Here is a 21,763-nt window from a genome sequence, read left to right as displayed (position 1 = left end):
GGTTAATGTGTATAATACAGAGGTCTTTGTGGTAAGGTTGCCAGGGACAACTGTGAAGAAGTTGCCAATGGCGATCGTACCCTGAAATGACAGAAGGCTGAATGGGTGCCATGATGATTGCGTCTGGCGTAACAGAAGCAGGGACCGGAGAGGTGGAGAATGCACTATTAGTGGCACCAGACTGCCATAGGACCTGTCCTGTCAGACGCTGCTTTTCAGGGTACACACCAAGGACCACATCCACCCAGGTACTCCACCAACCTAGAGCCTGGGCCAGATGCACTAAGCTTCAAAAGTGATAAAATGGAGAGTGATAAACAGTCAGCCAATCAGCTCCTACCTGCCCTGTCACAGACAGTGTTTGCAAAATGTCAGGCAGGAGCTGATTGGCTGGCTGTTTATCACTCTCCATTTTATCACTTTTGAAGCTTAGTGCATCTGGTCGCCTGTCTGATCCAGAAGATGGCGGCTCCCGCTCCTGTTCATGGCCATTTTAAGTTACAATGCAACCTGGAAAGGTGCTAGGTTAGGTGAGAAACTCCATTTTGAGAGACCCCTGAATTGAATGGATATGAAAGGCCAGCTCCTACCTGGTTGACGGCTTCTGGCGGCATGGGAGACGGAGACTTGGACTGAAAGGCATCCTGGGAAATGAAGCCGGAGTCGTGGGAAGAGACGCTGGACAGCCTCATGGGCGCCTGCTGAGGCAGATTGGAGCTGCGATAGCGATAGTGTGAAGTGGGTGAGTGGGAGTGGGAGCCACTCGATCTGGAGTCACTACTGTTTACGCTGTTCAAACTGCTGTGTAAGACAAAAGGGAGGGGGAGAGGAAAAGACAAGAAGGGGGGGGGGGGGGCAAAGGTGTGGGAAAGGGGGTGAGGGATCAGAAAAAAAAGTAAAGGGGGGAAGAAAGGGGGAGGGAAAACCAGGCACCAAATTATAACTCCACAAATCTCCAGCAAACAGGCAACAAGAGCCACAATACAGACAGGCTACAAACACACATAATACAGGGGGGCTGCAGTATCCAGGGTCTGGCAAAGGGAGAGTGTGTGCTTGCTGCTTATGGGCACTCAGCATCTACACACAGGGAAAGCAGCAATTCTGTGGTCAAAAAAAATTCAGCATCCATTGCAGTAACCAAGTGTTCATTCTAGCACCCTGCTCCTTGTAAAATCCTTGCAGTTCCTCCTTCCTGCCTGGGGTGTCGCTGTCTGCTGTGATACTTCAAGAACCGTTTGGTTTGTATCTCAATGTTGAGATTCAAACCAGATCGTTGTAGAAACACCACAGCAGACAGCGACACCCCAGGCAGGAAGGAGGAACTGCAAGGATTTTTCAAGGAGCAGGGCTCTAGAATGAAGACTAGTAACCAATATCAAAAGGTAATAGAGTCGGGTGGGCCTAATATGGAATTTCTACCCTAATATAGAACTGAGCCTCCTCCTACTGTAGTGCAAACGTACATTTAATAACTCCCCCCCCCCTCCCCCCAAAAAAGGGTCACATGATTTGTCACTCTGTTGTGTGTTTCGTCTACACTTGTACTCTCTCTTTAAATAGATTTTACAGCTTGTGTGTTTTTTTGTAAATTGTGTCGGTGCAGTGCAATGGGCAGAGTATGAGATTCAAGGAACTTTTAAACTTTCACCACCTGGGGGAGCTGTGGTGCAATAAACCTTCTATAATGAGGAGTCATTGAATAGATGGACGCAAGGATTTTCTCACTGTAATTTGGGTTGTGTGGTAAAATTTATTACAGGCTTATTTTAGTATCATCTTTTTCATCCTGCAACTATTACACGGTTTCTTTTAAAGCCACCACCCCATATACTAGTGCGATTTATCGGAGGTGGAAATCGCATTTGATTTCCCTTGGGACTCCCCCGCAGCTTCCCATGCGGCAGGATCGCCTACGATACACTGTATGCTGTCCTTTTAAATCTGATGTATCGTATGCCATTCCAACCAAGCCTGCGGATCAGATGGCAGCCCTTGTTATCTACGATTCCGATCCAATGAGCAAGGGACCATGCATGAGATCAGAATCTGCGATAAAACGCATGTGGTTTCACAGTTTTCATCCGATTGTTCGGTCCGATTTTTCGAAATCGGATGAAAAGGGACCAAATCGCATGTGCGCAAGAAAGGAGATATTAAAATAAATTATAGTTCATTAATATTCGCCTTATTAATTATCGAAGAACCGATGACACTATTTGTTATTGGCACAATGGTATACGGAGATCCTACAGAACAGCCGCCTCTGCTGAGTTGCCATAAGCAATACGTGCACTTCGGTAATGAGAGTAACCGGCCAGAAAGTCCTCAGAATACTATATGTGCCGTTGGCATCTGGTAGCTGCAGATTTACTGTATATACACGTATGTGCACACAGATATTCATATACACAATATACACACACACAGGATGCTGGACTGCGCATGCTCTTGTAGTCATTGTGGGGTCTGGGGTTGGAGAAAGACCAGCACAAGGGGGAGGCAGGCAATACAGTACCTACCAGATAGACAGTAGGAAAGCCAAAACCATTCAATATTCAGGCCAAAGACCGCATGCAAGTAAAACTGTTTTATACAGCCAAAACAGTTCTCTTCCAAGGTGGGTGCAAAGACACATTAATCAATGCAATATACACAGGGGTCAGTGTGACAAGCAGGTAGGTCCTCCCAGCTGGAGGCTACAACAAAATGGAGGCTGGCGGGGACTATATATTCTTACTGATTAATATGCATACTAACATTTCACCTCATAAAGCAGGCATGTCCTAACTGTGGCCCTCCAGCTGCTGTGAAACTACAAGTCCCATCATGCCTTGCCACAGTTTTGCTATTAGGGAATGTTAAAACAATGGCAAGGCATGCTGGGATGTATGGTTCAACAACAGCTGGAGGACCACAGTTTGGACATGCCTGTCATAAAGCAAAGGCTGACAATTGGTTTATAACAATGTAAAAAATTCCAGCGACGGGTCCGTGGCCTAGGGATGGACATCACATTGCGATGTTTCACTACCATCGTTGATTTTATTGCGATGGTAGTGGTTTTACCATTCAATGGCATCAATCCGATGTTTGCCGCCATCAAATGGTAAACATTCGTTGGTGTTCCGATGGTCCCGCCTACCAGCCAGCCACGCTGCAGTGCTTCTGCGCATGCCTGTCCAGGCTGAAGATGTTTCCGCATGGGCAAAAAAGTAATCTTTGCGCATGCACCAATCATGAATTTTTTTCCTATCAAATACTTTGGATGCGATTGGTCAGTGACCATCTTATCGATAGATTCGATGGCCAATGCCCAGCCATCATTTGATGGTGGGCTTCCGATGTCCATCCCTACCATGGCGCTCCGATAGTACAGAACTGATCTGTGTGATGCATTGTTACCAACAAGTTCCGGCCAAGTTGTGTACGACACAGAATCGGCTGGAGACACGCAAACGTGTGTGAATCCGCTTTGGCACACGTCATGAAACATACCACAGATCAGCTATACAGTTTTTAACTTTAACATCTATTTTTTTTACATAAATAAATATACAAAGGTGGATTTACATATACAAATCCACCTGCAACATCGACTAGATCATGTTCTGTGCTTTTCAGCTTGCGTATATATCATCTGTATGTTTCTGCTGTTCTGGGGTATCAATCAACTACACAGAGCAGTTGTGTGCCATTCCCCAGGGCAACCACAGTCAAATCTTTCTGCAGGAGCATATAAATGCATATATTTATCACAAGCTGCAAGATGGCATGTATACGCCATGGTGTGTATACATAAATCATGAGCAGGTAACCAGATGTTGCTGGACTACAGATCCCAGAACTATAAGTAACACTGAAAGAATTCTGAAACTTGCAGGTGGCAGAGAACCGATGCCAGTGGCTTACCTGCAGACACTGGATTTGCGAGACATAGTGGTACTCGGAGAAGACGGCGGAGTCTGGTAAGACCATGTATAGTCTGAGCCTTTTAAATCATGAATCACCTATGGAGAAAAGGAGGAATCTATTTACCACACGTCCTGCCATCCTGATATTTAGTTTTACCGTTACATAGATGTTTGTTGGATTTCATGCTGGGAGCTGTAGTTGGGGAGCCCCATACTGACTTGGTTTTAGATCACGAGCAGACGGTTTCAGACGATGTTTGGGGAACACGGCAGTTTTATGCACGCACCTGTTCACTGGCTGAAGGTAACTTGTGGGGATCCATGGTGAGAGTCTTTAGATCCTCAGATATTGTTTGTAAATGTGTGATCTCTCCCAGCATTGAGATCTCCTCCTCCTATGAATGAGAAAACAGTGCTCCTAATATTAGACAATGAACAGAAGTGTGCCCCAAATTCTTAGCTTTATGATGTCACAGTGATACCGATTCTACAACCAAATATAAAGCCGGGTTCTTAGAGTCACACCCCTAAAAAAATATGATACCGCCCAATGAAAACCACTAAACTGAGATCTACAACTTGATGGTCTGCCTGAAATCACCCGTTGTAAATGCAGAAACACACTATTGCTACCTTTGACAGGCAGGATGTGAATAACAGACCAACTGCTCAACAAATTTAAGCATATAAACTATCAGTACTGTCCACAGTACATTTCCATGTTGCTAAGGAAGGCTGGCTGGCTATTCACAATAACAACAATATGTTTCTGCAATTTTAATAGTTTATTTCAGGCAAAAGTCCACGACCACTGTTTTATCTTGTGCATAATTCCTCATATTTCCTTTAGCATAAGCTTTTGCCCTTACCTCTTATGTTAAAACTTTTTTTACACTATTATGTAAGGTACAGATGTGTCTTCATACATTATGGGTTAGATTTAATAGGATGAGAGGTTCAGAAAGTGAGAGATTTGGTAAGACATCTCCAGTTTTTTTAAAGCGGCAATCATTTACACTGCAAAACCAAACTCGTTTAAATGATTGCCGCTTTAAAAAAAACCTGGAGATGTCTTACCAAATCTCTCACTTTCTGAATCTCACCCTATTTTTCTTCTTCTTTTGACGTAAATTTTGACGTAATCGCATCACAACATGATATAAGACAACTGTACATCTGTGTGTGACCAAGGCTCTGACTCTGTACATGAAGTGCTACAATGCAGTTCTGTTGTTCATCAAACACACACTCAGTAACGCACAGATATAAGATAAGTTGCATACAGATATTCAAGTGTTGCGCATCCATCAATTAGCAAAGTTTCCTGGCCGAATCACGTTGCGTCTAAAATGCATTTGTGGCAGAAAAAAAAGACACATAACACTTGCAGAGATGCCCGGGAGCAGGTGGCTCACTTGGAACGTGGCATCTTGTGCCGCATGGTGTATTGAAGCTGGATGTATGAGGACACATCTGTCCTTATAGCTTTGATAATGCTGTACACTACCATAGATAGGCACATACAGCTTTCACAAAAGGCATGAATAACTACTGCAACAGACAAAGGTATCGAATGACTACAGGAAATAATCCTGTACAGTACAGAGGACATCCCGGTTATGTCTGCAGCACAAAGGTCCACACAGGGACTTCTACACATGGAACAATAGTTGTACAAATGATTTCTGCATCAGGATTGGCAGCGGTCATACACTTGGAAACAGATATATTTAATGGAAAGGAAGCACAATTACAAAAACGGATACAAGGACAGCCATAGTTCTCGTACTAGGATCGTAAAGAACGTCTCTTGCTAGGGCGTGGCAAATAAAGATGGGAGTGGCTACATGGAATATCATCAGCCAATGCTCTGTGATCCTTAGTGCCATCTGCCACTGATTGGTCATTAGCTGTGGCATGCACATGTGATCACTGCGCCAAGTCCTCCAGAGTCGACTGAGATCTGTGGTTGGACAAGTGACTTTATTGAGGGAATAAAGGCCGGAGACTTACTATGACGGGTCGGAGCATAGAGATGAAGGAACAGAAGCGGCTGCGCTCCTCAATCAGGGCTTTCCTCACCGCCTGCTTCTCCGTCTCTTCCAGGAGTAAGTACTTGTCATTGACGTCTTGTAGGGCGCTGTCCAGCTGGGGCTGAATGTCTCCTCTCCCTGCACAACACAAAGCCAAGCCACTTCGTTATTCCAGCAAAGACGACATGTATTAACGGTTCACCCTAAGTAGTGTGTAGGGTTTAGAAGCTAACCGTGTACAGATAATGGCGGAGCCGCCTCCTAGGGGGTGTCGACTTTCACCGTGTCGACCTAATGCTTGAGTCGACTTTTTGACCCTGTCAACCTTAGCCAATGCTAAGCTATTTCATGTGTCCTAATCTCTCTCGACCTTTAGTGGTTGACTTTTGTATGTCAACTTTCATAGTGTCGACCGAGTAAACGTTTACCCTAAAAAGTAAGGAATTGTGGGATTTCATGGTAATTTGGTACTTTACAGGGTTACTCTAAAGCAAGTGTATTCAAATGACTGCCCTCCAGCTGCTGTGGAACTACACATCTCAGCATGCCCTGTTTTGCTACTAAGACATGCTAAAACGGTGGCAGGGCATGCTGGGATGTGTAGTTCTGCAGCAGCTGGGGGCCACGCGTCGACTACCCTTGCTGTAATGTTTTATTTTTTAAAGGATTGGCAAAGTACATTACACAAAGCCTTGTATGTGGGGATGACGGACCCCGGTACGCAATAATTGCTACAAATAGAGGTTCGTGAAAGGACACAGAGTGCGTATTTCAGCTATGTACTCAGCTATGTACTGCATGGTTACAGATATAATCGTGTGGCACATTGCACGGCTGATACTGGTACCGCCTCCTGACGAGATCCATTCAGACAATGGATGCGGGAGAGCGCGCAAGCTCTGGTCGCCATGGAAACTACACAAGTTCTTTAAAGAGCTGTAAGGGAGGATAATGACGGATAAAGGCACAGAAACGTAACCCCTTCAGCGCCAGCCACCCAGGGATTACCCAGCAGCCAGCCCAGGCTCGCTCATTACAGAACATAATCCGCTAGTCACACAAGTGCGCTCTCTGCCGCAATTACACACAGTATGTATTAAGTAGGATAAAGTGTCGCAATAACATTAAACAAAGCAATTGCTGCAGATGCGCAACGCCGGACGGAGCTGTACGCGGCTGCGGCGCAGATGTGCGGAAGGCTGTAATGAGTACACCATAATTATCATAACAGCTAGACCAATTTAACGATTTTACATAAAGTAGGATTACTACAAATGTATGTTTCCAGTGAAAATACAAAAAAAATATATTGCAAATAAATAAAATGATGGGGTAATATAGGGTATAGTGGTTAGAGATGATATTATTTTGGAACAGTGATTGCTGGACAACCAAAGTAACATATATATCTGGTCTCAAGTCATCTGCGTCCGACATGGAATGGTCTATTACAGGGACAGGCAAGCCGTGGAACTAAACATCTCAGCATGCCCTGACAGCGTTTTAGGATGGCCTAGCAGCATACCGTGGCAGGGCTTGATGGAAGTTGGTGCCACACACTGTCTACTATATAGGAAGATCATGGAGGAATTGCCCCCTTTGGGAACGCAGCTAGCTGACCGCCCTGCAGAACACTGCACCAGCCAGGACGCCCGGTCAGTGACTGCTTCCTTACTGGAGATATTCCACCGACCTGTATTCCTCCAATAACCGTTACCAGGAGGTGCTCTAGAACGGCTCTGTGACCATATGGCGTATTTCAAGTAACAAACCAGTAATGAGTGGCTGATTAACTCCGCCCCACCAAACGCAGGCCTGCCCCGCCGCCCAAGTCCCAAGCGGATGTGTACGCCGATACATCTGCTCGCATGCGCCCGCAGAGAGGAAAAATCATTGAGGATTACTCGCCATGGAATGATTTTTCTTCTGTTCGCTATAAAAAGCCAGGAACTTAAATGGTGATGGCTGAATTGAAGGCGGGGGCTGGCGTCATCCAGGGGCACTCCTGCATTTGCTGGGGTCCACCCAGCCTTTCTATGGGCGCGCCCACCGTTTTTGTGTGCATGCCCATGAAACGCCAGCGCCCACCACAAACCCCCCCCCCTCCCGCCTGTCAATCAGGTAGGGAGTGAATTCGAAACTGTGCGAAAAGGTCTGAATCGGTCCCAATATCTGCTTTGCAAATGGACATGTGCGGCGTTCTTCATCAGCGCAAACCTTTATACACAAGTTGGGTTACATTTCCAAAGTGCTTCCAGAGGAGCCTCCGGCCCTAAAAGAGCTCATTTTCCTTTAGTGCTATATGATATTTGGGTACTTGTTTCCTAGCGCGGCGCCCATCGGGTCCCATCGCATACCTTAAGTTGTGGTATGCGATGGGACCCGGCCGACCCGATTTCGGGCTTTTTTTAACCTTTCCCGACAATTGTAAAATCGGGTCCATCGCATGCCATTATAATGGCATGCGACGCGACCGACCCGATTTTACATTGTATGCATTGTACTCAATGTTAAATTCCTATGTAAAATCGGGTCCATCGTATGCCATTATAATGGCATACAATGCAACCAATGCGATGGACCCGATTTTACATAGGGAACAATGGTAAATGGCCCACCATACCCGATTTTTGATTGTATACCCACCCTGATGGGTAATTTGTATGTGAAATGCCCCCCCATTGTTAACGCCACCCCACGATGAACGCCAACCTGAAGCGTGGCGAGCGCAGCAAGCCCGCGAGGGGCGGCGGTACGCGTCCTACGACCTTTTCATACCCCCACTATCCATGTCGGCGTGGAGCTGACTTTATATAGTCAGCTCAAAGCGTGGAGCCCAAAGCGTGGCAAACGCAGCGAGCCCCGCGAGGGAATCGTAATACCTGTGAAGTTATGCGCGGCCCCTCGCTGAGCTCGCCACACTATATAAAAACAACTCCACGCCGACGTGGATAGTGGGGTTATGAAAAGGTCGGAGGACGCGTACCACCGCCCCTCACGGGCTCGCTGCGCTCGCCACGCTTCGGGTTGGCGTTTATCATGGGGTGGCATTAACAATGGGGGGGCATTTGACACATCAGGGTGGGTATACAATGAAAATTGGGGTCTGTTGGGCATTTAACATTGGGTCCAATGTAAAATCGGGTCTCAGGGACCATTTTACATTGGTTCCAATGTAAAAATTGGGTCGGTTGCGGTGCGATTTGGTTGCATGCGATGGACCCGATTTTTTCCGACCCAATGGATACAATTAAAATCGTTGGCGCCGTGCTAGGAAACAAGTACCGATATTTGTGATGTTATAATTTATGCTGAATTTGGATAATGAGGACAGAAGCCAATGAAGACCAGACACAACCACAGCTCTTCTACATAGACCTAGCGCCGGTCACAGAGGCATTCTGGGATTTATCATAAAATAACAGTTTGTGCTCATTAACCAGAAACAGACAGAAGCGTAACGAAGGGCTCGTCAAGGTTCCAACAGAACATCATCCAATTACTTCCGCTCTGTCAACATATTTTATTTTCCCCGCATGGGGCCTCTGGTTTTATTTAGATATTTACTACACAGTTAAAAATTACTAAATCACATTTTGGTACAAACATAATATTAGTTTCCCGCTAGTCACAGCACATATGGTGATGTACGTACAATCCGTGTCTTGGCATATTTCCTAGATCTCTAAGAATTATGATACATGTGTGAATAAATATATGCAGATCAATCTCCATTAAGAGTTGTTTTAGCCAATGAGAAAGCAAGAATGGGGGATAGAGTAAGGCTGGGCGCCCAGGAAATACAGAGGGGCAACACACACACACATATATATATATATATAAAAGAGACACTTACCCCCTCAGAGAAAGGATGGATCCGGCACACGGTAGTATAGGTGAAGAAAAAGAGGTTTATTAAGAGTGCAACATTGCACTAAGTGACAGCTGCTGACCTGACAGCCGTTTCAACTGCTGGGTGCAGTTTTCATCAGAGGACCTCTGATGAAAACTGCACCCAGCAGTTGAAACGGCTGTCAGGTCAGCAGCTGTCACTTAGTGCAATGTTGCACTCTTAATAAACCTCTTTTTCTTCACCTATACTACCGTGTGCCGGATCCATCCTTTCTCTGAGGGGGTAAGTGTCTCTTATTGCTCTATTATGTTCCTGGCACCGGATTTTTATTGAAGCCACGAGTGCCAACCCGATACACCTACTTACCTATATATATATATATATATATATATATATATTTTCTCAGGCACCAGCGCCCATACCGTTCAGCATTAAGGGCGGAGCTGCCCCCTATCGCATTCACATCACAGTCAGGGCCTTCCACATAGAGAGTGCATTGGGACTAAAGTCTTAGCCCAGCATCAGTGATGTCACTGGTGTCCTGTAACCAGATAGGTTGTGCTCATTAAAGAAACAAACGATATAACAAGGAGGGTTTTACCTTTCTTAGCTTTTTTCTGCAGCTTAAGTGTGTCCGACGACTTCTTTTTGATTTCTTGACGGGCTTTCTTGTATTCTGAAATAAATTAAGCCAACGGTGATGATGATGATAATTACTCAGCAAACAGCCTGCAGGGTAACGGACTGCGCCTGTAGCAAACTGTACTGCCCATTCATTTATACTGCAACACACGACGGTAATTAATAGATAAGTACCTAGATTTAATCTGCCAAGACCGGCGGCTATTACTTAATAACATTATGGTCCACATGGAGAGCTTTGCCTAGGACGGGCTCTTGAATACAGGACAGGTGTTACTAGACGACAAATTTATTTGCATAATTTTATAGGTGTGTGCAGAGGGCTGGGGGGGGGGGGGGGGTTCATGAACAGGTGCGGTATCTGGTGTGTATATATAACATGCACCCATATAACAAACTTGGCATCCCGCTCCACCCCAGTTTGTCTGAAGCATTGTGCCCACTCATAAAACTTGGCTCTGGGACCAGCAAGCAGACTGTGATGTCACGCAGCACCTGGATTCAGGTTAAGGGTGGGCCAAACTATCTCACTGTTAAAGGTTGAGGGCAAGTTCTGCAAAACCCTTCTAAATGAATGCTGGGACTTACCTTTTGCATGGTCCTTGTCTAGTTGATTGGCGACTTTCTTCCATTCTTCCACCTGCTCTTGTAGTGGATTGATCAGGCAGTCGATCAGTGCGCTGATATGGGAGAGAGAGAGAGAGAGAGAGAGAGAGAGAGAGAGAGAGAGAGAGAGAGAGAGTTAGTCGACTAACATCAGATACTAAACTTGTAAGCAATGATCAGTGCCATTTCCAGAAAGAGTTCACGGCCATCGGGAATACCAGTCCCATGAGGCGGTGGTACTTGGACTGCAACAATTATCTTTTCCAGCAATTTGTCCTACAGGAGCCTTCTGTAGGAAGTCGTTGCTCGATATCACTGTCACTAGTGTCACTAGTTCACCCCTGGTTTCACTTCCTTGGCCCACTTTTGGTTGGTACTAAATTCTGCATGCCAGGGACACCCAACAGAACCTCCCAATACACTCGCCCAGTCACCTAGCCATCTGATAGCTCAGATCCTTACACATCAAATCCAATAACGGACTGATAATTTGTTGCCTAATATAGCCCACCCTTTGCCAGATGCCACTGTGATTCACTTCTCCTGTCAGTGGTGTTAACCATTTTGAGTGCCAACATCTCTGTGTGAAATGTTCAAGATAAAATTCTAGCGTCGCTCACATTTGTTATATAAATTCAAATAAAAACTTCTGTAAAAAAAAAAAAAAAAGATTATATTTCCTATATAAAGGTAATATTACAAGTCATTGTGATCACTACAAATGTTGGCTTGTCAATTTTCACACCTATTTTGACAAACTCAATTGGCACTGAAAGGGTTAATGTCATAGCTGATCAGTGTATATATGGAGAATTAGAATATATATACACAACGTTACCCACCGTGAGTAATCAGTCACAGCAGATAGAGACCGGGCACTTGGGGCTTCACGAGCTTATCAAGGAGTGTGAAGAGCGAGGCATAGGGAGGTGGAGTTGAGGTAAAGAGAGGGAGAGAGAGGCACAGAGAAGGAGGGAGAGAGACAGAAGAGGATGAAGAAAGAAAAATTGGAGGAGAGACAAAGGGAAAGAGGTGGAGTGAGAAAGAGGAAGGTGAAGGAGATACTGGGCAAAAGGGGGCGGGGAGAAACGGGTAGAAGGGAGGGGACAAAAAACCCTGGCAACAGCAGTGACAGCAGCTAACGATCCAGCAAATTATATTCTAATGTGTTAGAATATTGTTGTTGTTTGTTTTCTATTGAGCAGTATCACATGATCTGTGCGATCACAAAAGCCCTATGTACATTATAGACCGATATTATCGAGGTAGCTACAAACTCTGCCAACTCTACGTCAGCCTTTCAGTAGCGCTCCCTAGGCTGGGAGTCATGCAAAGGAGAAATTGCAGTTACTCATTGTAATCTAAGAGTAATGAGTCTTCATTATATACAGTAACAAGCACCTCGTGTTAATAAAAGCTTCACCTTAAGTGAACGGCTGGTAGAGCAACCCATCTAATTATCCAATACAGTAGTGATTATGGCCTGCACAGTTCTGTAGGTATTGTGGGTACTTCAGCAATACTTGTCGCCATTGTCGTGTCTGTGTGAGTGAGTGTGTGAGGTGGAAGGGATTATATCTTGCGCAACATTTTCAGGCACTTTAATTCATTTTGAAGTTTTTGTTCCCACCCAAGTCCTTTGAGACACCCCCTGCCCTTATACCATTACTCCGGTGCTTCTTGACAACTGTTTCCTTGCACCGGAGACAGACAGGCCCCTATACATTAGGCCGATCTGTCCGAAGGACAAGTTGGACCTAATTTTCCCTGAGCTCCCCTCTAGCAGCTGCCCGGGAGAGCTCACTACGATTTGGCACTTGATGTGCCATTTTTTACATCGGATAAATCCTAACAGACTCAGGGCTACAAACAAAGTAATTACTGTAGATTAGGGGAAAACCAAGGAGTGAGGTCAGAATAGGTGAATAGGTTGTCAGGATGGGGAGGGGAGGAGAGGTGGTGAATCGGTGTTCAGGATGGGGAGGAGAGGCGGTGAATAGGTGTTCAGGTTGGGGAGGAGAGGTGGTGAATCGGTGTTCAGGATGGGGAGGAGAGGTGGTGAATAGGTGGTCAGGATGGGGAGGAGAGGTGGTGAATAGGTAGACAGGATGGGGAGGAGAGGTGGTGAATAGGTGTTCAGGATGGGGAGGAGAGGTGGTGAATAGGTGGTCAGGATGGGGAGGAGAGGTGGTGAATAGGTGGTCAGGATGGGGAGGAGAGGTGGTGAATAGGTGTTCAGGATGGGGAGGAGAGGTGGTGAATAGGTGTTCAGGATGGGGAGGAGAGGTGGTGAATAGGTGTTCAGGATGGGGAGGAGAGGTGGTGAATAGGTGTTCAGGATGGGGAGGAGAGGTGGTGAATAGGTGTTCAGGATGGGGAGGAGAGGTGGTGAATAGGTAGACAGGATGGGGAGAAGAGGTGGTGAATATGTGGTTAGGACGGGGAGGAGAGGTGGTTAGTATAGGTAGTCAGGATGGGGAGGTGAGGAGGTTAGAATAGGTGGTCAGGATCGGGAGGAGAGGAGGTGAGTATAGGAGGAAAGCAGGTGAGAATAGGAGGTCAGAATGATGAGGTCGGGATAGTGAGGAGAGAATGTGAGAATAGGTCACAATGATGAGGAGAGGAGGTGAGAATAGGAGGTCAGGATGGCTAGGAGAGTAGGTAAGGTAAGGATGGGTAGAAGAGGAGGTGAGAAAAGGAGGTCACGTCAGAAAGATGGGGAGAGAAGGTAAGATGTCAATAGGTCACGATGGTGAAGAGAGGAGGTGAGATTAGGAGGTCAGAATAAGGACAGGAGGTGGAATCGGAGGTCAGGATGGTAGAGAGAGAGGAGGCGAGACTAGGAAGTCAGGATGGCAATGAGAGGGGGTGAATAGTAGGTCAGAATGGAGGGGATCAGAGGTGAGGTGACAATATGTTAGGATGGGGAGGAGAGGGGGTGAGTATTTAGTTGGTATTTCAGTATTCGCTGGAAATGTGAGATCTGGCATTTTGTACTACACAGTAGCGGGTCATCGGGGACTGGCCCGTCTGAAAGCTAGATCACTGCTCTAGGCCGGAATCGCTGAGGAATCAGAGATTAAGAATACAATCAGGGCTATAGATGATTTTCGAGCATTGCAATAAGCATCAGCAGGAAACCTATCCTATTGCCAGTCATCAAAAATAGACCCCAAAGTGCTATTAATACAGATATACACAGGCAAGAACAAAGCACAGCGATTACGTAGGGGTATGTTTGGGAAACACAGACTAATACCCACCGGCTGTGTTTGTTTTGTGAGGGTGGAGATGTGACGGATCCAAGGCTCAGTAAGTACAGAAAACAGAACCAAACGTACGTTCCAGCATCTAACATATGAGGTCTGGCATCATTGTATAGATCAGCAGGAATGTAGGCGGAAGATTAATACAAATCACATTCATCCAGTCACCACAGCCAAGTGCAGCTCTCTAGAAATGTACGTAGGGATCTATGTATCACAGCACGCGGGTGTGGGTTTGACGCTCAGACAGTCGCAATTCCGGCGGTCATTAGTAAGACATCAGAATCCCGACTTTCGGGACTCCAAGAGGGGGGCAAGTGCAACAAAGCCCCTTGCGGTCTCTGTGGCTCGCTACGGGTTCTGTTCTCCCTCTATGGGGGTATTGGACCTTCACAAGGGAGAATAGCCCCTGTCAGTCAGGATACCGACTGTTGTGCATTTATAGTCCTGTACACATAGGGCGACGGGTGCAGGGAGGCTGAGCGACGGGCTTAAGCCCCGTCGCTCAGAACACATCACGGTATAACAGTGATGCACACTACGATGTGTGTTGAGGGATCTGTGCAGCGCAGGGCTTTGCCTATTGTTTACAAGCAAGGCCCCGATCTAGCAGGATAAACAGTACAAGCGCTGTCAGGACCCTTGTCAGGATTCCGAAGTCTGACTAATGCCCCTTAGCGGTCGGGATTCCGATGTCGGACTAATGCCCCTTAGCAGTCGGGATTCCGATGTCGGACTAATGTCCCTTAGCGGTCGGGATTCCGATGTCGGACTAATGTCCCTTAGCGGTCGGGATTCCGATGTCGGACTAATGTCCCTTAGCGGTCGGGATTCCGATGTCGGACTAATGCCCCTTAGCGGTCGGGATTCCGATGTCGGACTAATGCCCCTTAACAGTCGGGATTCTGATGCCGGACTAATGCCCCTTAACAGTCGGGATTCCGATGCAGGACTAATGCCCCTTAACAGTCGGGATTCCGATGTCGGACTAATGCCCCTTAACAGTCGGGATTCTGATGTCGGACTAATGCCCCTTAACAGTCGGGATTCTGATGTCGGACTAATGCCCCTTAACAGTCGGGATTCTGATGTCGGACTAATGCCCCTTAACGGTCGGGATTTCGATGTCGGACTAATGCCCCTTAGCGGTCGGGATTCCGATGTCGGACTAATGCCCCTTAACAGTCGGGATTCCGATGCAGGACTAATGCCCCTTAACAGTCGGGATTCCGATGCAGGACTAATGCCCCTTAACAGTCGGGATTCTGATGTCGGACTAATGCCCCTTAACAGTCGGGATTCTGATGTCGGACTAATGCCCCTTAACAGTCGGGATTTCGATGTCGGACTAATGCCCCTTAACAGTCGGGATTCCGCTGTCGGACTAATGACCGCCAGAATCCCGCCTGTCTGGCACCCATACACACACTGTACAAATGTGCTGCAGTGAAATGATCCGAGTAATTGTGCTGCTTCCACTTGTTTTATATTATGTGAATAAGATGCATATTCTGAGTGAGAGTCTGAGCAGCCGCCCAGCACAGAACCTGGAACTCTGAGTGGGGCCATTTACCACAATGTGCGCAATAGTCTAGGAGGACACATCTGTTCCACGGCCTGTGGGGACTGGCTACATCGCTGCCCACCCCAGGGAACCACTGCATGTATTAATGGTACGATTACATGTAATCAGATTAATCGCTCAACCAGAGACAAGGAAATACCTCGCAGTCTTACAACAAATCACTACCCAGAATAAGCTCAAATCTCTAGAACCGCTATTAGAACGCTATTAAAAGTCCCTTGTGCAGCACAAATCAATGACGGCAATTAGTTCCAAAATAAACTAGAAACGCTACAGTCTAGCCCTCAGCAGATCCGTAACCTCTCACCTGCTCAGTGGCTCTCTGCCCGTCTGATCCGGGACCTCTCCTATGAGAAGCACAGGCCACGTCTTCCTATAAAGGTTGTGTTACAAGAAACCTCCCCACGGAGTGCCGGTGGGAGACTCTGCTCCACAGGTGGAACACTCTATTGACACATGACCTCTAGTTATGTGTCCTTAGCACTGATTGGTCAGCAGAAGCCAAGCAGAATCAAGTTGGAATATCAAACAGAGACTGTCTGGCGAATCAGACCTCAGGCGCTAGTGGCCTCATGCATCAGGGGAAGAAGAACAAGCTACACCTGATCCCAGGACGCTACCTGTGCAGCCATGTGTCACACCATCAGCTGGGTCCTCTGATATCTGGCAAGGTGCCACCTATCTGACTCTCCAGGACACTGCTGGGGCAGCGTGTCGTCTGGCAGAAGGATGACATTTAGGAGTGACCTATTTTTATGATGCGGTGTCTGAGCAGGGCAGGTATACCACATTAAAGATCTTGCTCTATAGATATGCTGAAAAAATATTGGTGTCAGTGCTGGTGCAGCATGAAGGCTGGGGCCAGAGTCAGTGCTACGGTGTGCAGGTAAACACAGTCTGGATCAGGGGGGTGCATAGCAGCAACAGCCTTACAGTTAGTAATGGCCTCCAAGTGACATTGATGTCGACTCAGTGCTGGGGAGAAGGAAGCAGTGCCACCTCTGAGGTGAAGTACCGCCAGTGACCACTAGAGGCCACTCAAAGGACCAAATTACTCCTTACAAAGTAAAAAGCAAAATTATCTTTTTCAAACTTGCTGGATATGGAGAGGGAGCTGTGAGGGAGAGGGAGCGGGAGCTGTGAGGGAGAGGGAGCGGTGAGGGAGAGGGAGCGGTGAGGGAGAGGGAGCGGTGAGGGAGAGGGAGCGGAGGGAGCGGTGAGGAAGAGGGAGCTGTGAGGGAGAGGGAGCGGTGAGGGAGAGGGAGCGGTGAGGGAGAGGGAGCGGTGAGGGAGAGGGAGCGGTGAGGGAGAGGGAGCAGTTTGGGAGCAGTGAGGGAGAGGGAGGGAGAGGGAGCAGTGAGGAAGAGGGAGCAGTGAGGGAGCTGTGAGGGAGAGGGAGCTGTGAGGGAGAGGGAGCTGTGAGGGAGAGGAAGCTGTGAGGGAGAGGGAGGTTGGAGGTAGGAGCAGAAGGGACTAAGCCGTCATTTTCATGAGCTTTCAACTAGTAAATTATAAAGGCCATGTAAGTAACTATAAAGACTGACCTTGAAAACTGTCTGAGCTTGGACTCAATGCTCCGATGCCTCATGCACATTCTGGTCAGAGCGGAACCAACTTCTCTTGTTGCCCCTGGAAGATAAATTTAAAAAAAAATTGTTATTCAGGGAATTATTTAACAACAATTGAAGTAATATGTACATTATACAGTACATCATTTATTTCACTGGAATTGTGTATCTTAATGCTGGGTACACATTGGTCGATACGCCATCCGGACAGACGGATTGTCTGCACAGAGATAAAATTGAAGCTGATAATGCACCAGCCAATCAGCTTTGAACTGTCAAGTTACAGGCTGTCTTTGAAAAATGACAGGTACGAGCTGATTGGCTGGTACGTTATCACCTTTGATGCTATGTCTTCTCCAGGCTTAACACATCTGCCCCCAGTGCGTATGCGCGATACGATGCTTGCACATCAAATATAACGACATCGCTAGTGAGCCCAAGCATGTTAATTATGGACAGAACAGCGATCGTTCCTTCCTTTGGTAACATCGCTCAATGTGATCCCAGGTTCTGATATGTCGGCCAATCAGAACGACAAATTAGCTGTTTACACATCGCTTCAGACTTATGCTGCCCGTACACTTATGTGATCGGATTTGATGCGACATTGAAGTGCGATGTCCATCGAATCCGATCGCATCTTGTGGTGCACAAAGTGCCCTCTGTGAACACCCGATGTCGCATGCCATCTTGAGATGGCACATTGGGTGCTGGAAGAGGGCGGGCAGAGGGCGGCGTTGTATCGTACTGCTAGAAATAGCACTAGTGTGCGGCGGGGGTTAGTGGTGGCGGAAGAATTGTTTAAAACACTGGGCAGCCCTCTGATTGGCCGAGAGACCTCTGATTGGCTGAGTGACCTCCGCCACCCGCTAGCGCTACTGTGGTGGCATAATTGTTTAATTCAGCCAATCAGAGGGCTGCCCAGTGTTTTAAACAATTCTGCCGCCACCGCTGACCCCTGCTAGCTCTACACTACTCTGACGCCCTCTCCCACGCCATCAGCAGTCCCTCCGGCCCACTCTTTTTTTTTTTTGATTGGCAAAAAAGATAAAAAATACTTGAAACTAAGTTTCCCTATGTAATGCTGCACTCCACCACATGATGGCAGTATGGCACTTTCGCAGAGTAGCACCAAGCTCTGCCACAGTAGGGGTTCCACTCCCAGCAACAAACCTTTATTTCCACATCAGATGTAGAAATTGCTTTGAAATGTTTTCAAAATGTCAAAACAGATCCCACATATAAAATCTATAATGAGAAATATATTGTCAGGGCGGTCGCTGATGCCATGTCTCAGAAACATAGCCCGTTTGTGTGACAGTCTTCCTCATGGGGTTGTTGTGATGATGATGCTGGGAAGGTCATTGGTAAAAAGCCAGACCCCATAATGGCCCATAATGGTAGCACAGACTGTCCAAGATTTGAGCAACCCACTGTACGAGAACGCATCCCCTCGCATGCAGCCAAAGGGGAGAGAACCATCAAATTATTTCTCTCAGCCTTCGGTAATAAAAGTCAGTCAGAACTGAGATGGACGAACAAGGGGCAGGCCCTGATGTCATGTGACGTCAGCCGACCCGCCCCCCAAGCAGACATCAGCCAGCCTGCGTTCGTTCACAGGTGAACGTTTAGCGTTTTCACGGGGAAACTCATGTCGACCTTCCCATTGTCAACCTAATACTTGTGTCGACCTTCAAACCCTGTCAAATTTAGCCATGTCGACCGATTTCACATGTCTACCTAAGCCCTGTCGACCATTAGTGGTATGTTGACCTTCATAGTGTCGACTTAGCGACCGTATTCCCTGCTCCTCACCTGTCTACAGGAAATTAAAGTGTTTTTCTTGTCCGTGTCCAATAGATGGCGCTAGAATCGATGGAGCAAAGTAAGTGTTGCTGGATACGGTCGTATTGTCGACAGCACTTAGGTTGACACCATTGCGTTGACAGGTGTCAAGGTCGACAGGGGACAAGGTCGACACAGCGTTAGGTCGAAATGGGCTAGGTCGACATGTTTTTTTTACTGTTTTTTGAGCCGACGTGCTGACAGCCGGTATTTCATGCCCTACCATCCACTTGGGCGTGGTGGGAGAATAAAATAGTGTGCCGAGCGCAGCGAGGCACCGTGCCCGAAGCATTGCGAGCGATTTGAGGGTCTGCGGTTGAGTTTCAACTGTGTCCATGTCGACTGTGTCGACTTTTGGGTTGAAAACAGTAAAAAAAAAAAAAACGGTCGACCTAGCCCATGTCGACCTAACGATGCGTCGACCTAAACACATGTCGACCTTGCCCGCTGTCGATCTAGACACCTGTCGACCTAATGACTGTTGACCTAAGTGCAGTCGACAATACGATCCACACCTGTTCAGTCGCACATTACAGTTCTGTTTGTCATGTTGACGGGCTAGTAACTAGTAGTAAAACAACTGGGAAATTCATTTGTCATTGGTGGAGGGTGGTTTGGGTAAAGGCGTACCACGGGTTAAGGGTGTGGGAATTTCATTTTCTCCTCTGACAACGGACATTATTCAGGTCCATTCGCACGGGGCCGATGTTTTCTCTTTGCGCATTTCTGTGCGTGCCGCTATGGCGAACATTCTATTTGCCGGGTGCACGCACTCAACCTTGCGAACAGAGGGCAGGGAAGGGGGGGGGGGGCAGTCCATCAGCATATGGGAGCATCCAGGGTTTCTTGGGCTTTCCCATGAGAATGCTGCCTATTCTCACGCTCATGGGCCGATGACGCGGGTGCGGGGGCCGGCCAGCTGACATCACCGGATGTCAGCTGCCCGCCCACTTCCCTCAGAATGTGCACGCAGATCTAAGGTTGCTCTGAGCAACCTTAGAACTGTGTGTACGTTCCACATCATTCGATGGTCATCGAACGATGTGGGTGTTCCCCCGCAGGCTGTGAATGGATGTTTATGTAAAACACGCATTCGCGTGCCGTGCGAATGTATGCGCAGCGCGAATGGTAGGCTGGCGTACCACCATTAGCAAGGCGGGATCTGGTTGACTCACCAGGATGCGAATTCGCACCCGAACCAACCAACCAGAATAACCCCCCATATGCGGACAATTACAGGGTTGGGAGCAGAATGAGTCTAATGCCACAAGAGAGAAGGCTCTGGTTTTGCTAAATGACAGGTGGACAGAAAGGGTCTATAAATGCTCAGGGAAGGGGAAGGCACACTGCAATTACAGGGCGGTGGCACCGCAGTTCTCATTTTGTAGAGGCCTTGGTGCACGCAGCCAAAAAATCAGAGCCAGGGTCAATTTAGGGCCGCGCTGCGACGGAGAGAATTTACACAGATTATGAAATTACACCAACGAGGACGGAATGTTTTACAAACACCGGACTGGAGTTGGGCAATGAGGGGGGGGGGGGGGGGGGGGGGGAGAGATATTATGACAGAATTTGTCACACTCCAGCTGCCAGAGTTACCGGGGGTGATATTAAGGAGTTGGCTCCTCACAGACTCGGGCGTTCAGTCTTAATATCAACACTGGTCCGTGAGTCAGCAACGTAGGTGGTCTGATTACAAAGTGATGCACGCTTCATTTACTAAGATAGAGATATATATATATATATATATATATTTTATATTGGGACTATGTAAAAACCGGACCCGGACTAAACTCCGGTCCGCCGGACAGGACATCAAAATCTGCAGTCCGGAGCTTGTAGGGTCCGGTCCGGGGGGTCCTTGTTATAGCTATCACCAGGGACATGGTGGAGGGGAGATTACAGCCTCCCCGTGTGGTCCAGACCGTCCGGTTTTTGCTACATGCCAGGACCATACAGGGAGGCTTTATTCTACCCCCTCCTCCTCTACTTGGTGACAGGTGTCACAGGCAGCCCCCCGGACAGGACACCCCCGAACAGGACACCCCCCGGACCGGAGGCTACAAGCTCCAAAATTTAGAGTTTGATGTCTGGTCCGGCGGTCCAGGGGTTTTATCCTGGTCCGGTTTTCACCCATACCCTTTTATATTTCCTGTAGCCTCTCAATTTAAAGGAACACTTATTTAAATAAAATGAAAATCGATATTAACAATATCATCGTGCATATCGTCTAGTGCAGAACCATGATTCTCAACTTCGGTCCCTCACCCACCCCCAACAGTTCACACCTCCTGTTGTGACTCTGGGAATAGGTGGAACCTTCTGTACATAGGAACAAGGTGGGTGGAGACATGTCACAATCATGCAAATGATCAAGTCCTGCCCACCTCATGTAAGAAGAAAATGGGTGGGGCATTATATTAATCATCAGGCCACACCCACTACTTTTCA

The 21,763-nt window shown here is 47.4% G+C and overlaps 1 protein-coding gene across 9 annotated transcripts in view; it reads right to left on the bottom strand.

Annotated features, from left to right (window-relative positions):
- MTSS1 (MTSS I-BAR domain containing 1) overlaps positions 1-21,763 on the bottom strand; it is a 125,636-nt gene that overhangs the window by 12,922 nt on the left and 90,951 nt on the right. For 6 of the 9 annotated variants that reach the window (XM_083189482.1, XM_083189483.1, XM_083189485.1 and 3 more), the window contains exons 4-10: positions 17,444-17,528; positions 11,031-11,122; positions 10,402-10,476; positions 5,928-6,085; positions 4,202-4,309; positions 3,913-4,010; positions 591-801 (exon numbers count right to left, since the gene is read on the bottom strand). In XM_083189482.1, the coding sequence (XP_083045608.1) occupies positions 591-801; positions 3,913-4,010; positions 4,202-4,309; positions 5,928-6,085; positions 10,402-10,476; positions 11,031-11,122; positions 17,444-17,528 (827 nt within the window). The remainder of the gene's footprint in view (positions 1-590; positions 802-3,912; positions 4,011-4,201; positions 4,310-5,927; positions 6,086-10,401; positions 10,477-11,030; positions 11,123-17,443; positions 17,529-21,763) is intronic. The other 3 variants (XM_083189484.1, XM_083144815.1, XM_083144812.1) reach the window with 1 other exon arrangement.

Source organism: Crinia signifera, chromosome 5 (genome assembly GCF_055691185.1).
Source record: "Crinia signifera chromosome 5, ASM5569118v1, whole genome shotgun sequence".
Lineage (NCBI taxonomy): Eukaryota > Metazoa > Chordata > Amphibia > Anura > Myobatrachidae > Crinia > Crinia signifera.
This window is presented reverse-complemented; position numbering and strand designations above follow the sequence as displayed.